Consider the following 15,843-nt stretch of genomic DNA (forward strand, 5'->3'; position numbering starts at 1 on the left):
AGACTCGGGGGCTCTGTGCTGCGTCAGAAGGTGCTGAGGGCAGCTAGGACACCCCTGGGTCATGCCCTCTTTTGCCTGGCATCCTTTGCTCTGCTCTGCCAGCCCCACCCAAGATCCAAAAGTGGCGAGAAGGAACCCCCTCCAGGGAGCCCCCGGGACCCTTACCTTGGACTCGCTGCTGTCGCCCTGGTCTTCTTTGCTTTCCTCCAGGAGCTCCCAGGTGACGGAGGGCGAGGGAAGCCCAGGCTGGCCGCTCGACTCCACAAGGATCACTCGGCTGCCCGGAGGAATCAGGCTGGCATTTCGGGCGACGGTGATTGCCGTCTGAATGTTGTCACCTGGAAAGTCAAGACAGGGGCGTCATCCCCTGCACGTTGGGATCTTGACGTCCAGAGGAGGCACTCTGCACAAATTCTTCGGCTCTGCCAGGGGGAACAGGCTGCGCTCCTTCAGACTAAACGTCAGGAAGAACTTTCTGGCAGCAGGAAGAATTTTCTAATGTTTATTATGTTTTTATAAACCGTATCTTTCGCTCTATAAGACTCACTTTTTCCCTCCTGAAAAGTAAGGGGAAATGTGTGTGAGTCTTATGGAGCGAATGCAGGCTGCGCAGCTATCCCAAAAGCCAGAACAGCAAGAGGGGTCGCTGCGCAGCGATCCCTCTTGCTGTTCTGGCTTCTGGGATTCAGAATATTTTTTTCCCTTGTTTTCCTCCTCCAAAAACTAGGTACGCCTTATGGTCTGGTGCCTCGTATAGAGCGAAAAATACGGTATGTTGGAAGCTGCCCAGAGTAGCTGGGGCAACCCAGTCAGATGAGTGAGGTACAAATAATAAAAATTATTATTATTATTATTATTATTATTATTATTATTAATTTATTTATTATTATCAGAGCTGTTTGACAACGGAACGGTCACCCTCAGAAGGGGGCAGACTCTCCTTCATGGAGGCTTTTAGACAGAGGCTGGATGGCCACGTGTCAGGGGGCTGGGCAAGAGGACCCCTCCCAAATCTACCATTCTATGATGGCGGGCAGCCCGAGAGAGAGAAGACAATGACAAGGGATTGGATTTTGTGGGATGTGAAACACAAGAGCAGTCAAGTACAACATTCCTAGAGTGAACATGTTGACACATGGGGAAGAATGTTTGTCCAGCCAGCAGGTCAACTTCCTGTTTCCTTCTGGGCTGGGACAGACTTCCTCTGCATGTGACTAGAGGTGGGCGTGGCCTCACCTGTGCAGGTAACGACAAAAGCACAGGGCAGGGCAGCCATCTCTCTCTCTTTGACATTGAAGAAGCAACATCTGCTTAGCCAAAGATGCCCTCTTGGCCTCCAGTCAAGAGAGGACAAAGGGACTGTTTCCTTATGAGATAGTTTCCAGGTGTATGTTACTTTTCTAAGCAAAGTCTGCCTTCTGGGATCCGATTGTGAACAGAATGATGTGTGAGTAAACTCTTTTTATACTTTTAAAGAAGGCTGTGTCATGTCTTATCTTTTATGAGGGAATAAGGGGAAAATACCAGAACAGTTTTTACAGAGGCTTTAGCGAGCCTGAGCAAATGCATCTGCTGTGAATTTAAAAAGGGAAATGTTACTCTGCTAAATTGTGAACCTGTTTACAGAAGTTGGAAAGGCTATAATCAAACAATATATCCTCTCCTGCATCCCTGAACTTTCCCACAGATTGGAGAGAGGCAGGCTGCATGTTCTTCTGAGAGCCCGTTCCAAGCTGAAGTGTTCCAGGTTTATTGGCCCACGTTACGGGTTCAAGGCCGTGCACAGCTGGGAAGCTTGAGGGACAGCCTTGGGGTAAATAAATGAAACGAGGGATGTAAAGCACTTTGCAGGCTGATTGGTGCTGGGGGAAAGGATTCCCAGCCACCTCTGGAGAGCTCTGACAGCCCAGGGGCCTTTGAAACTGGGGCAGGGAGCTCAGTACCGAAAGGACCCCTCCGTTTCTTTCTCTGGCTTCCAGCACCCGCAACCGGCTATCCCACCTGTAACCATCACGCTCCGGATGCAAGCGGCGCTGAGCTCCTCCAGGACGGGCCTCGTCTCGCTTTTCAGCCGGTTCTCCAGGATCAGGAGTCCCAGGAAGGTCAGGCCAGACTCCAGCTGCTCCCTGGGATGGAAGAAGCAGGCGGGTCAGGGCTACGGAGATCCAGCTGGCCGCATCCTGAAGTGGCCAAGCTGGCAGGGAGCAAAATAAGTCAGGCCTTTGCCCTTGAACTAGGAGAGAAGATTGCAAAAGGCCAATGCTGGACCTGGGAAGCCCTTGGTCTGGTCCTGCTGCAGAGCTCTTCTTGGGAGCCTTCCTGGATCAGGCCAGGGAGGGCTGCCCAGTCCGGCATTCTGCCTCCCACCGCGGGCAACCAGTTGCCTCCACGGACCTCACAGCAGCAGCCATCCAGCCTCTGCTTGTGTGCAGAAGTGGGCAGCCAAGATGACCAAGGAAGGAGATTCTGATGAAACATCAGGAATGACGGTTGGATGGTAACAGAGAGGGGAACGGACCTCCCTGAGATGGCGGAGGACTCTCCTTCCTGCGAGGGCTGCCTGCCAGGGTTTCTTGAGTTGAGATTCTAGCATTGCAGGCTTTGGAACTAGGTGACCCATCCCCACAGGCTTATGACTCCATGAGTTTTCAAGGCTGCATAATCCAAATGTCTCCAAATGTGGAAATGGCAAGGGAGTGGGAACCAACCAACCACATGGATTTTGCTGCCTTAAAAAAACAGGCAGCACCTCCAGCCTCAGAGGCGAGTTCTAACTCCTCAGGCGCTGCTACGGAGTCTGGGCTTTGCTTTCTGGCTCTGCTGGACCCATGACTTTCTCCCGACTCCCTCTGGGTTTAGCTAGTTTTTAGAATGGAACGGGGTCCCCAAACTAAGGTCCACAGGCCGGATAAGGCCCGAGGGACTCGTTTATCCAGCCCATGGTGAACTCCGCCGCCCGCTCTTACTGGCGCTGTGCTGTGCAGCTGCCCACTTCCAGGTCAGAGGAGCACCTGAAATAACTTGTGCGCATGTGCAAACATCATTTGCGCATGCACAAGCATTATTTCCGGTGCACATCTGGGTCAGAGGAGGCCCGTGCACATGCCCACAAGCTATTTCCGGTGCTCCTTCAACTCAGAAGTGCACCTGAAATAGCATGTGCGCACGCGTATGGGTACACGCTCCCCTGTCCTCCAGCCCGCCACGCAATCGGCGCTGGAGACACCAGCCCAAGGCGCGGTAAGTTTGCTGACCCCTGTTTTAGAAGGACCTCAGGCAGAGAGCCTTGGTCGGCACCGTCCACTTCAGGGAATCCATCTCTCTCTCTCTCTCTCTCTCTCTCTCTCTCTCTCTCTCTCTCACACACACACACACACACACACACACACAGGCTTTCTCTTTTACCTCGTCAGGGAAGCCACTTCCATTCCCGCCGGCAGACTTTTTTGTGCCAGCCCAATGACTCTGAAGCCCCGAGAGGTGTAATGCTGGAGCTTGCTGGTGAAGGTGTCGGGCACTGGGAAGGCAAGGACAGAAAGAGAGTCTGCTAGAAGTGGCCCCTCCAGCCCCAGGCCCTGCTCTCACAGGCAGGGCCAGCTTAGGGCCCCACTCTCTTGGAGCCCCCCAAAAAATTAAAGAAAAAAACCTGGATGTGCATTTCAAACAATTTAAGATAAAAAACAAATACAATAAAACCTACATACAGCAACAGTATTTTGTATTGTATAGGCGCCTCGGATGTAAATAATGGGCCCCGCCTACTCACCTGCTCCCTAAAATACCCCTGGTTTGCTCCTTTCTATATATAGGGTGCCTACATTCTGCATGGACTGGTGGCATGGCAACATGTGCAAATGGCTTGAGATAACCTATTGTTGTTATTTAGTCGTGTCCACCTCTTTGTGACCCCCTGGACCAGAGCACGCCAGGCACTCCTGTCTTCCACTGCCTCCTGCAGTTTGGTCAAACGCATGTTCGTAGCTTCAAGAACACTGTCCCACCACCTTGTCCTCTGTCTTCCCCTTCTCCTTGTGCCCTCCATCTTTCCCAACATCAGGGTCTTTTCCAGGGAGTCTTCTCTTCTCATGAGGAGGCCAAAGTCTTGGAGCCTCAGCTTCAGGATCTGTCCTTCCAGTGAGCACTCAGGGCTGATTTCCTTCAGAATGGAGAGGTTTGATCTTCTTGCAGTCCATGGGACTCTCAAGAGTCTTCTCCAGCACCATAATTCAAAAGCATCAATTTTTCAGTGATCAGCCCTTTTTATGGTCCAGCTCTCACTTCCATACATCACTATTGGGAAAACCAGAGCTTTAACTATACGGACCTTTGTCGGCAATGTGATGTCTCTGCTTTTTAAGATGCTGTCTAGGTTTGTCATCGCTTAGATACCTATGAGGGCCATAAATTACCACATAGCATATATTCAACACAAAAAAACAGTGACAATTTGTTGTGGACAAAGGACAGCTGGACATAGAAAGGGCCCCATTACCTTCAGTAGCTTAGGGTCTCATCAAACCTCAATCCGGCCCTGCTCACAGCAGCCCCGGAGGGAAACCTGTGAGCAGGATCAGAGCACAAGAGCGCATCTCCCTCCTGCTCTTTCCAGCAACTGAGATTCAGAAGCATCTCTGCCTTTCCTGAGAGACCCTTCTGCCCATGTGCAGAGTGCTTGAGGCCAGAGCCTCTCCATTCCTCCGTTTCTGCCTGTCTAGAAGGAGAGCAGCCCTCCATGGCAGGGCAGGATCCTGGCTCAGGGCGGGTCTCCAAACTCGGCTAACCAAGGAGGGGTGGGGCAAGTCCCAGTCCTGAGAGGCCTTGAGCAGGTTCTCCGCAAAGACGACTGCCCCAAACTGGCATGGGGTGGGGGGTGAAGGGGCAATGCCTGCAAAGCTGTCGGTCACCTGTCTCTGGCCAGCAGAAGCCAACCACTCTCTCGGGAGCCCCCTTCATGTAGACGTGGCGCTCCCCACCAAACTCCTGGGCAACGACAGACATCCTCTGCAGGGCTGAAGAGAACGGGAACTGGCGTAAGATGGCCATGCCGCCCACGGCCGCAGCACCCTGGGGAGACAGGCAAGAGGAACAGGGCAGCGGGTGCAGAGAGGAGGGAGAGGGGCTCCTGGCCAGGGGGCCCAGGGGTTGGACGGCAGGGGCCCTGGAGCAGAGCTGTCAACGTTTCCCCTTTTTAAAGGGAAATTCACTTATTCCGAATAGGATTCCTCGCAAGAAAAGGAAAAAGTTGACAGCTATGCCCTGGAGCAACCCCAGGGGGCACAACTTGGATCAGGGCCGTGTCACCACGGGAGGAGGGAATTATTCAACCCCCCACCCACATGGAGAATTTTCCCGATTATAATTACACACTCCGAAGCCCCCCTGACAGTGACGGGGGGGCATTTAAATCTAGAACCTGGAGAGCAAGGGCAGTGGTTAAAGTGCTGGGCTTGGGTTCGAATCCCTGCTCAGCCGTGAAACTCCCTGGGCGACCTTGGGCTAGTCGCTGCCTCTCCTTGGCCAGGAAGAGATTCATTAATCCCAGATGAATGCAGAAGTGGAGGGAGACGGACTTCTGGGTCAGCAAGTTGCCTGATCTGCCTGCCCCCCCCCACTCTACCTGTCCAAGGTGAGTGACAGACACCAGGGCTCACCTGTTGGGCCTTGACTCCAGGCCTGACTATCACGGCACCTGCCCATTGTCCATCTTCTCTGCTGGAATCCTCAATTTCCTGTATATTCAAGTTAAATACAACAGCAGATCCCATTTAGGATTAACATAGGAGGGGAGAGCAGGGCAGAAAGATGCTCTCCTGAAGGAGCCACCCGGTGCAAAGGGCTTTCCCACCAGCCTGGCCTGCCAAGCAGCGCTCCCCCCCCCACTGCCCCCCCTCCAGCGCTGGCACCCCCCCCCCCCGAGGGGAGCCCTGAGCTTCTGCACAGCCAAGAGAGAGCTTCACCCAGCCGGTTGCCTCGAACATCTTCATGTCCAGTGGGTCTCCGTGGATCTTCCCGTCCAGGAGCAGCAAGGAGTGGCAGCTGGCCATGGCTCCACAGGCCAGGCCCCAGGGCAGCGGGGGGGCGGAGGAGAGGCAGTGGGCAGCCTGGAAGCTGCGGGGAGAGAGGAGAGCAGGGGGCATGAGGCAAGCAGGGCGCCCAGAGGGAGCGGCCCAACAGCTGCCTTGGAGAAGGGCGGCCCAGGTGTGTTTCTGAGCCTGCAAGAAGTCTCTGAGTCAAGAATCACAGAACCGTCCAGCTGGGAGGGGCCCCCAGAGATCATCAAGTCCAACCCCCGCAATGAAGAAATCTTAGCACAGTGCAGAATATTATTAGTCCTTCTAAACCACCCTGGAAGCTGAAGAGCTGCATGGAAATATGAGACGACAACAAGCAACACGTCGGCTAATAATATACTGACATTTCATTCTCAGTACAGTGGATGCTTGGGTTGCGAACGTGGTCCGTGAGGGATGCACGTTCGCAACTCACAGCGTTCACAACCCACAGCAGCACGTCTGCGCACATGTGGGTTGTGATTCGACACTTCTGTGCATGTGCAAAGTGTGATTTAGCGCTTGTGCACATGAGTGACCGCCGAAACTTGAAAGTAACCTGTTCTGGTAGTTCTGGGTTTCGGCGGTCTGCAACCCGAAAAAACGCAACCTGAAGCATCTGTAACCCGAGGTATGACTGTATTGTATTTGAACATAATGGATTTCATTTTATATTATTGCTAACAGATGGAGAATTATCATTGAAACAGTTCATTATCCTGGAAGACCTGTCCTGTCTGCTGCTGTGCTCGGAGCACCCTATCGCGACCCATCCTCTCACGTTTGTAGGACATTGACTGTGGAAAGGCCTTCTGCCTCCTTTGCAGTGATCTTTGACAGTGACTTCCGACTCCTGCCATTCCTGTTCATGGAACATTGATTTGATCCTTATTAGTTTGTGACTCCATGCACATATTATACATCTTCTGTGTATGAATTTTGAAACAATGGACCCTCTGGATATGAATTCAATTCATTCCGGGGGTCCGTCTGCAACCCGAAAAGTCCACAGGCAGAGGAACCCCTTCTGCGCACGTGTGTGGCATGATTGAGCGCTTCTGCGCACGCATGCGGTGTGCAGAGCACTTCTGCGCATGCGCGCAGGGCGAAACCCCAAGTATACACTTCTAGGTTTGCCGCATTCATAACCCGAAAGTTATGTATCCAGAGCGGTACGTAACTTAGAGGGTCCACTGTACTGTTATAAAAAATACTGTCAGTATATTATTAGCCGACGTGTTGCTTGGTGTTCTTCAGTGTGTTCTGTTTGGCAACACAGGGGATTTTCTTTGGTAGAAATACAAGACAGGCAGGTACCTCTTTCCGTTGGCCAGGACCAGCCCCCAGAGATCCAGTCCGTCTTCGGTTAAGGTGCCAGTCTGGGGAGGGGCAGGGGAATTGGTCAGAGGGTGCCAGGATGGCGGGCAAGGACAAAACAAGGCATTGCAAGACCTGAAGCTGGAGGAGGAGGAAGAGGAGCCATGGGGGAAAGGGCAGCTGGCCTGGGGACCTTCCTTGGGGGACAGGGGCCTCATCCACAGAGCTCAGCATGGAGGTAACCCCCCGGGCTCCTAGAGGGCTCCCCACTTGGCGCTCAAGGGCCCCTTCTCCCTTGGGTGCTGTGCTCCTTCGGACGCAGGCCGGAGGCTGAGAGCAAGTGTGGTTTAGCTTCATAGGCATTTACACTGTTTGAAATGTGCATTTTATATTTGACTTCACTTAGCAATGTGGTGTGTGTTTTTTGAAATGTTTAAGTTTATTTTGGTTAACTTTGTGTTAAACATGTTGACCTCCCTTGTAATGTTTTATTTTGAAATCTTTAATATTTAATTTTCTCTGAATTATGTAGCTTTGTCTGTATGCTCTATATTTGACTTTCTTTGGAATGTTTTATGGATGTTTTAATACGCTGTAAACCACTTTAAGATTTTTCTTTAAAATATAAAGCGGTATAGAAATGAAATACTGCTACTACAGTGGTACCTCTGGTTGTGAACGGGATCCGTTCCAGTGGCCCATTCGCAAAATGAAAAGAGTGCAACCCGCAGCAGCGCATTTGCGTACACGTGGGTTGCGATTCGCCGCTTCTGCACATGTGCATGACATCATTCCACGCATGCACGAGCGGTGAAACCTGGAAGTAACCCTTTCTGGTACTTCCAGGTCGCTGTGGGATGTAACCTGAAAGAAGGTAACATGAAGCGGGTGTAACATGAGGTATGACTGTACTACTACTAGTTGTCTCAAAGTGGGAAGAAATATTATCCTCCGGGAGCAGGAGCACTGCAGCTCTGAAGATCAGTCGGAATTCAGATTGGCTTCCCTAAAGCCTCTGACTGGACGCTGGACGGAAGGAGGGTGTTGCACTAGGCTGGGGTGGCCATACCTCAACTGCTTGTGAACATTCTGCGGCTTCCCATCAGCCAAGCCAAGAGCCTTAAAGACCCCCAAATTCCTCCAGGCCAAGGGGGCTTCCTCTCCCTGCTGACTCCCCAGCCGGGCTCCCCCTCCCCGCGCACCTTGTCGAAGCAGATGAGGTTCAGCTGGCCGCACACATTGATCCTCTGGGGGCTGATACAGAAGATCCCTTTTTTCTTCAGCCGCCTCTGGGTGTAAATGATCCCCGTGGTCAGCGCAGCCGGCAGGGCGGGAGGGACCGCAATGGTGATCACGTCCAGCGCCTTCTTCACCACCTCGCCAGCCTCCTCCTGGCTCAGGGAAGGGAGCAGAATTAGCACCCAGAGCAGCAGGGCAGGTTGGAACGGCCACGTGAAACCCAGGGCTCCTACCAGCCACAATGGCTATGCTCTGCCTCCACAGCAGGAATAATAATAATAATAATAGTAACAAAAACTAACCAACAAAAAAAACATCCCTAATGATACCAACCAAGAAGGCTGCCCAAGTAGAGGGTTCAAAATTCAGGGGCCCCCAGTAGATAGACAGACAGATAGATAGATGATAGATAGATATCTGTTTTACAATTTAAAATACTCATTTTTACATCCTTAAGATATCAATGACTTCCCTTCTTCTCTTTCCATGGTTCATTTTACATATCATAAATCCCAGCATATTTTACAGAAACTATACCATTTATTGCATCCATCAAAAACAATTTACACTGTTGAATTTATCTTAATGCTGCCAACATTTTCAGCTATACACACTTATTTCCCATATATTCAATAAACGTTTTCTGATCTTCTCTAAACATATGTTCTTCTTGTTGTCATATTCTATATGTTAAGTCTGCGAGTTGTGCATATTCTTTCAGTTTAAGTTGCCACACTTCTTTGGTTGGGACCTGGCTCAATTTCCATTTTGGGGGCCAACAAAACACAGGCTGCAGTGGTAGCATGCATAAATAACCTTTTTTGACACCAGGGAATTTCAGCCTGAATTATCCCCAACAGAAAGGACTCTGGGTTTTGGGGGGAAATTACTTTTAAACATTTTTTTCAATTCATTATGGATCATTTCCCAATACTCTTTTACCCTTTTAGAAGTCCTCCACATATGGCGGCGCCACTGCTTAGGGGATCAAGGACCATGTGTTTTCCTGTCAACAAATACAAGGAACAGAGGGAAAAGGGAAATGGCCACATGGGCAAAAGTTGGAATGTGTTTGGAAAAATAAAAGTCTCCTGCCTTCATTTTAATATGAGATTCTGATGAACTTTCAGGCGTCTCAGAGAAACCAGCAATATGGTGCTGCCGCAAAAGTACTAAAACCAAAATGTCAAAATGGCCACGATGCAAAGTGCTCAGCCGTCACATCTAGATGAAGATGATGGACTTTGCAGAACTGGCGAAGCTGATGGGAAAAATCCCAAACCCGCCTGATCGAGTATTCCAAAAGGATTGCAGGAAATATTTGAAAGATATTTCAGTATTTCTGAAGGAGCGTCTCCACCCCCATCGTTCTGCCCGGACACTGAGGTCCAGCTCCGAGGGCCTTCTGGCGGTTCCCTCCCTGTGAGAAGTGAGGTTGCAGAGAACCAGGCAGAGGGCCTTCTCAGTGGTGGCGCCCTCCCTGTGGAACGTCCTCCCACCAGATGTCAAAGAGAACAACAACTACCAGACTTTTAGAAGACATCTGAAGGCAGCCCTGTTTAGGGAAGCTTTTAATGTTTGATGTATTACAGTATTTTAATATTTTTTTGGAAGCTGCCCAGAATGGCAGGGGAAGCCCAGCCAGATGGGTGGGGTATAAATAATAAATTATTATTTATTATTATTATTATTATTATTATTATTATTATTATTATTATAGCAATTAACATCACCAGCAGGGGTGTCTGAAGACTTGCAATGAGAAATTTTCTATGTCTCTACCTTTATTTAAATTTTGAGCCCTTTTGTAATGAGTGTAATTAGAACTGGAAAATGTATAAAATGCAATGATATAAGGGTTAATTTTGAAAGCCCTGAGGCTGGAGGGAAGGAGGTTGATAGGCTCTAAAGAGCCAGGGAGGAAAAGTAGATAATAATGATGTGAATGTATAATATTAAATGGAAAATAAATAAAAACTGTGTGTGTGTGTGTGTGTGTGTGTGTGTGTGTGTGTGTGTGTGTGTTGCATCTGCGCAAAGAGTGTCTCCCTGGTTTCTGAAGGGAGGGGTTTCTGAGCAGGGTTCCCCCCTCCCCCGGAGGATCCCACAGGAGATCCGCTCTTTGGGCACCCACCACTCACCCCGTTGAGGACAAAGACGCAGACGGCATAGACCATCCCGATGGCCGCGATCCCAATGAGGCAGAGGAGGAAGCGGATGCCGTCCCTGTAGAGGCGGAAATTCAGGGGCTTCGGGTACAGAATGGACCTCACCAGGTCGCCTTTCGCTGTGTTGAAACCTGGAAAGGCAGAGCAGGAGAAGCTGAGAAGAGCCTGAGCTGGATGAGGCCAGTGGCCCACCCCGTCCAGCACCCTGCTCTCACAGTGGCCGAGCAGATGCCCCAGTGGGGAAAACCTGAAGGCAGGATCTGAGCACAAGGACAACTCTCCCCGCCTTTGTTTTCCAGCAACTGGGATTTGTGGGATGTGATCCATGAGAGGCAGTCAAGTACAACATTCCTTGTTTTCCTAGAGTGGACATGCAAGGGGATGTTGGTCCAGCCAGTAGAAACTTCCTGTTCCTCCTGGCTGGAGCATCCTTCCTTTTGCATGTGATAGAAGGTGGGTGTGGCCTTACCTGTTCAGGTAACAAAAGGACGAGTCACGAAGCACACCTCTCTCCCTTTGACTCCCATCTTCATTTGACCAGCTTCTAGCTAGGACTGCTCTGCTAGCTGTCAGCTGGCAGGAGCACTGGGATTATTCCCCCATATGGGGTAGATCCACATGTACATATTTGTAACTAAGTCTGCTTTCTTGGGCTCCATGATCACTGCAGATGGTGACAGCAGCCACGAAATTAAAAGACGCCTGCTTCTTGGGAGAAGGGCAATGACAGGCCTAGACAGCATCTTGAGAAGTAGAGACATCACCTTGCCAACAAAGGTCCGTATAGTTAAAGCTATGGTTTTCCCAGTAGTTATGTATGGAAGTGAGAGCTGGACCATAAAGAAGGCTGATCGCCGAAGAATTGATGCTTTTGAATTATGGTGCTGGAGGAGACTCTTGAGAGGCCCAAGGACTGCAAGAAGATCAAACCTCTCCATTCTGAAGGGAATCAGCCCTGAGTGCTCACTGGAAGGACAGATCCTGAAGCTGAGGCTCCAAGACTTTGGCCACCTCATGAGAAGAGAAGACTCCCTGGAAAAGACCCTGATGTTGGGAAAGATGGAGGGCACAAGGAGAAGGGGACGACAGAGGACGAGATGGTTGGATAGTGTTCTCGAAGCTACCAGCATGAGTTTGACCAAACTGCGGGAGGCAGTGGAGGACAGAGGTGCCTGGCGTTCTCTGGTCCATGGGGTCATGAAGAGTCGGACACGACTAAACGACTAAACAACAACAACTGCCTTCATGAATCCAACTGTGAACTGATGTGAGTAAACTTTTTTATTGATTTTGAATAAGATTGTCACATCCTTATTATTTTAAGAGGGATTCAAGGGAACATACCAGGAACGTACAGTGGTATCTCAGGTTACATACGCTTCAGGTTACATACGCTTCAGGTTACAGACTCTGCTAACCCAGAAATATTACCTCGGGTTAAGAACTTTGCTTCAGGATGTGAACAGAAATGGCACAGCGGTGGCGCAACAGCAGCAGGAGGCCCCATTAGCTAAAGGGGTGCTTCAGGTTAAGAACAGTTTCAGGTTAAAAACGGACCTCCGGAACGAATTAAGTAGGTAACCAGAGGTACCACTGTACAATTCAATCTGAGACAGACTGAATTGTATAATAGTGAGAGGCTCACACGAGCCTGCAACCAGCTATCTGGTATACATGTAAAAGGGGAATGGACCTCTGCTAAGTAAAGGATCTTGCTATCACAAGTTAGGAAGGATATTAATAAACAATATATCCTCTCCTGCCACCCTGAACATTCCCACAGGATTCAGAAGCATGGCTGCCTCATATAATAATGTGATACAATGTAATAATATCTGGGGACAGACCAACAGCCATCCTGGCTAGTCTTCTCTTCCTCCATGAATTTGCACAATCCTTTTCTAAAGCCATCAAGATGAGTGGCCATTGCTGCCTCCAGTGGGATGGAGTTCCACAGTTCAACTAGAGCACCCAAAATACAAACAGCAAAAGGGGAGCCTCAATGCCCAATAGCTCAGAGTTGTTGTTGTTGTTTAGTCGTTTAGTCGTGTCCAACTCTTCGTGACCCCATGGACCAGAGCACGCCAGGCACCTCTGTCCTCCACTACCTCCCGCAGTTTGGTCAAACTCATGTTGGTAACCTCGAAAACACTATCCAACCATCTCGTCCTCTGTCGCCCCCTTCTCCTTGTGCCCTCCATCTTTCCCAACATCAGGGTCTTCTCCAGGGAGTCTTCTCTTCTCATGAGGTGGCCAAAGTCTTGGAGCCTCAGCTTCAGGATCTGTCCTTCCAGTGAGCACTCAGGGCTGATTTCCTTCAGAATGGAGAGGTTGGATCTTCTTGCAGTCCATGGGACTCTCCAGAGTCTCCTCCAGCACCAGAATTCAAAAGCATCCATTCTTCGGCGATCAGCCTTCTTTACGGTCCAGCTCTCACTTCCATACATTACTGGGAAAACCATAGCTTTAACTATATGGACCTTTGTTGGCAAGGTGACGTCTCTACTTCTCAAGATGCTGTCTAGGTTTGCCATCGCCTTTCTCCCAAGAAGCAGGCATCTTTTAATTTCGTGGCTGCTGTCACCATCTGCAGTGATCATGGAGCCCAAGAAAGTAAAATCTCTCACTGCCTCCATTTCTTCCCCTTCTATTTGCCAGGAGGTGATGGGCCCAGTGGCCATGATCTTCGTTTTTTTGATGTTGAGCTTCAGACCATATTTTGCGCTCTCCTCTTTCACCCTCATTAAAAGGTTCTTTTAAGCTCTGAGTTACAAGTCCCTAAATGTGGGGCTGGGCTGAGGGTGGGGTTAGGGAGGTCTTGGGAGTTTGGGGGTGCAGTTCCAGAAGTGAGGGTTCAGGGCAGAAGATGAGAAGTGGAATATGGAGATAGTGGAGGCTGGGTTTCTCTGAATGGTTAATTGATGGTTAATTTTTTTTAAAAAAAATATGGTTTTTGCTATATGCCTTTATGCAATAAATACTGTGAACCACTTTGCTTTTTCTCCCCTGTGAACTAAGGCAAAAGGGCAGTTAAGTCCAGTCACAGACAACTCTGGGGTTGCGGCGCTCATCTCACTTTATTGGCCGAGGGTTACAGTTTCTGGGTCATGTGGCCAGCATGACTAAGCCGCTTCTGGCGAACCAGAGCAGCGCACGGAAACGCCATTTACCTTCCCGCCGGAGCGGTACCTATTTATCTACTTGCACTTTGACGTGTTTTCGAACTGCTAGGTTGGCAGGAGCAGGGACCGAAAAACAGGAGCTCACCCCGTCGCGGGGATTTGAACTGCCAACCTTCTGAACAGCAAGCCCAAGAGGCTCAGTGGCTTAGAACACAGCGCCACCCGCGTCCCGTCCCCTCTGTGAACTAGAGGCATATAAATATTTTTGTAGATGAATAACAAATAAACCTTGGCAAGTTCATCATCATCATCACCATCACTTTTTATTTGTATGCCGCCTTTCCACAGTTAAAACAATGCTCAAGGCGGCTTACAAGATGAAAAGATTTACATAATTTCAAACATAGCAAAGTTGTCTTCCTTTTGGCTCCTCCTGTATGGATTGGGCTAGGAAGCTTGATGGAGGGCAGAATACCACCCCCTTCCCTCTTTGCAGACCAAAACCCAGGACTGCACCATGTGCTCTGGCAAAGGGGAGGGGCACATGAAGAGAGCATGTCCATGGGGGGGTCGGTTACGTTAAGGGATTCTGGAAAGCCCTGAGCCCATGCCAGAGCCCCCCCGCTCATCTGGGAGAAGGGCCCCCGTGCCCTCCCAGTTCAGATCTGGTGCCTGGACTGGGCCAACCCAGAGGCCTCTCTGCACTGACCTTAGGGACGGAGGAGAGAGGGAAGGAGATGGGATTTCTGAGCTGCGATTCCTGCATTGCCGGGGGTTGGGATGGATGGCCTTTGGGGGTCCCTCTCAACTCTACAGTTCTACAATCCAGGAGGTGACAGGGTGACGCTCAGCAAATGGGGCAGAAGCCCCCTCCCCCCCTCCCCCAACGCCCTGCTCCCGGCCAATGGTGTCACCCACCGGTCCGCAGAACGACGGCTCTCACTGGACCCTTGGCCTGGATGACCTCCGTCCCACAGAAAAGAAGGTGTCTCCGGAAATCCTCAGCACAGCTCTCTCGCCAAGGCCGGCCGCTGTCCTGGTCGTCCCCAGGCAAGCAGGTCTTGGTGACTGGGATGCTCTCTCCTGGAGGAGAGCAGACTTGCATTAAAGGGGCAAAGGGGTGGACTAGAGGACCTCTGGGGATCCCTTCCCAGTTCTAGGATTCTGTGCAGTGCCGGATTTATGTATAAACTAAAAAGCTCTAGCTTAGGGCCCCACTTTCTTGGTGGCCCCCCCAAAAAAATTTAAAGGGAAAAAACCTGGATGCACATTTCTAAAATATAAAATAAAAAACAAATAAAATAAAACCTACATAGAGCAACCGTGTTTTGTGTTGTGTCGGCTCCTATGATGTCACTCATGGCCCCCGCCTGCTAGCCTGCTCCCTAAAATATCACTGCTTTGCTCCTTTCTATATATAGGGTGCCTACATTCTGCTATTTATAATTATTAGTAGTTTGCATCATATATTTACACCTACAGTGGTGCCCCACAAGACGAATGCCTCGCAAGACGAAAAACTCACTAGACGAAAGGGTTTTCCATTTTTCGAGCTGCTTCGCAAGACGAAAAAAATTCTGGGTTTGAATTTCTGTGTGGTGGGTGGCTGGGGGAACAGTTGGGGAGGGGTTTGCAACAGTTGGGGAGGGGCTGGGGGAGCTTTTCAGGCGATGCTTCGAGGTGACTGATTGCACCACCATCACCCTGCAGGAATTCTGGAAGGACCACTTCGACATCGTCACCTGCTTGAAGATGATCACCACGGCCTGAAACGGGGTCAGCCAGAGAAATTTGAATTGCGCTTGGCGCAGCCTGTGGCCGGACTGTGTGGCACCAAGTGACTCTGATGCACCAGAGTCAACAGTGGTGCAGGACGTTGTTGCCTTGGGGAGGACCATGGGCCTGGAGGTCACAGAGGAGGACGTCAGCGAGCTGGTGGAGGAGCAC

The 15,843-nt window shown here is 50.3% G+C and overlaps 1 protein-coding gene across 1 annotated transcript in view; it reads right to left on the reverse strand.

Moving 5' to 3' along the window:
- LOC128414918 (probable cation-transporting ATPase 13A4) overlaps positions 1 to 15,843 on the reverse strand; it is a 54,181-nt gene that overhangs the window by 12,926 nt on the left and 25,412 nt on the right. Inside the window, exons 10-19 of the mRNA XM_053390885.1 lie at positions 14,815 to 14,979; positions 10,748 to 10,905; positions 8,570 to 8,758; positions 7,368 to 7,429; positions 5,958 to 6,108; positions 5,652 to 5,729; positions 4,905 to 5,064; positions 3,406 to 3,517; positions 2,002 to 2,126; positions 166 to 338 (exon numbers count right to left, since the gene is read on the reverse strand). Of these exons, the coding sequence (XP_053246860.1) occupies positions 166 to 338; positions 2,002 to 2,126; positions 3,406 to 3,517; positions 4,905 to 5,064; positions 5,652 to 5,729; positions 5,958 to 6,108; positions 7,368 to 7,429; positions 8,570 to 8,758; positions 10,748 to 10,905; positions 14,815 to 14,979 (1,373 nt within the window). The remainder of the gene's footprint in view (positions 1 to 165; positions 339 to 2,001; positions 2,127 to 3,405; positions 3,518 to 4,904; positions 5,065 to 5,651; positions 5,730 to 5,957; positions 6,109 to 7,367; positions 7,430 to 8,569; positions 8,759 to 10,747; positions 10,906 to 14,814; positions 14,980 to 15,843) is intronic.

The sequence above is a fragment of the Podarcis raffonei genome, chromosome 5, assembly GCF_027172205.1.
Source record: "Podarcis raffonei isolate rPodRaf1 chromosome 5, rPodRaf1.pri, whole genome shotgun sequence".
Classification (NCBI taxonomy): domain Eukaryota; kingdom Metazoa; phylum Chordata; class Lepidosauria; order Squamata; family Lacertidae; genus Podarcis; species Podarcis raffonei.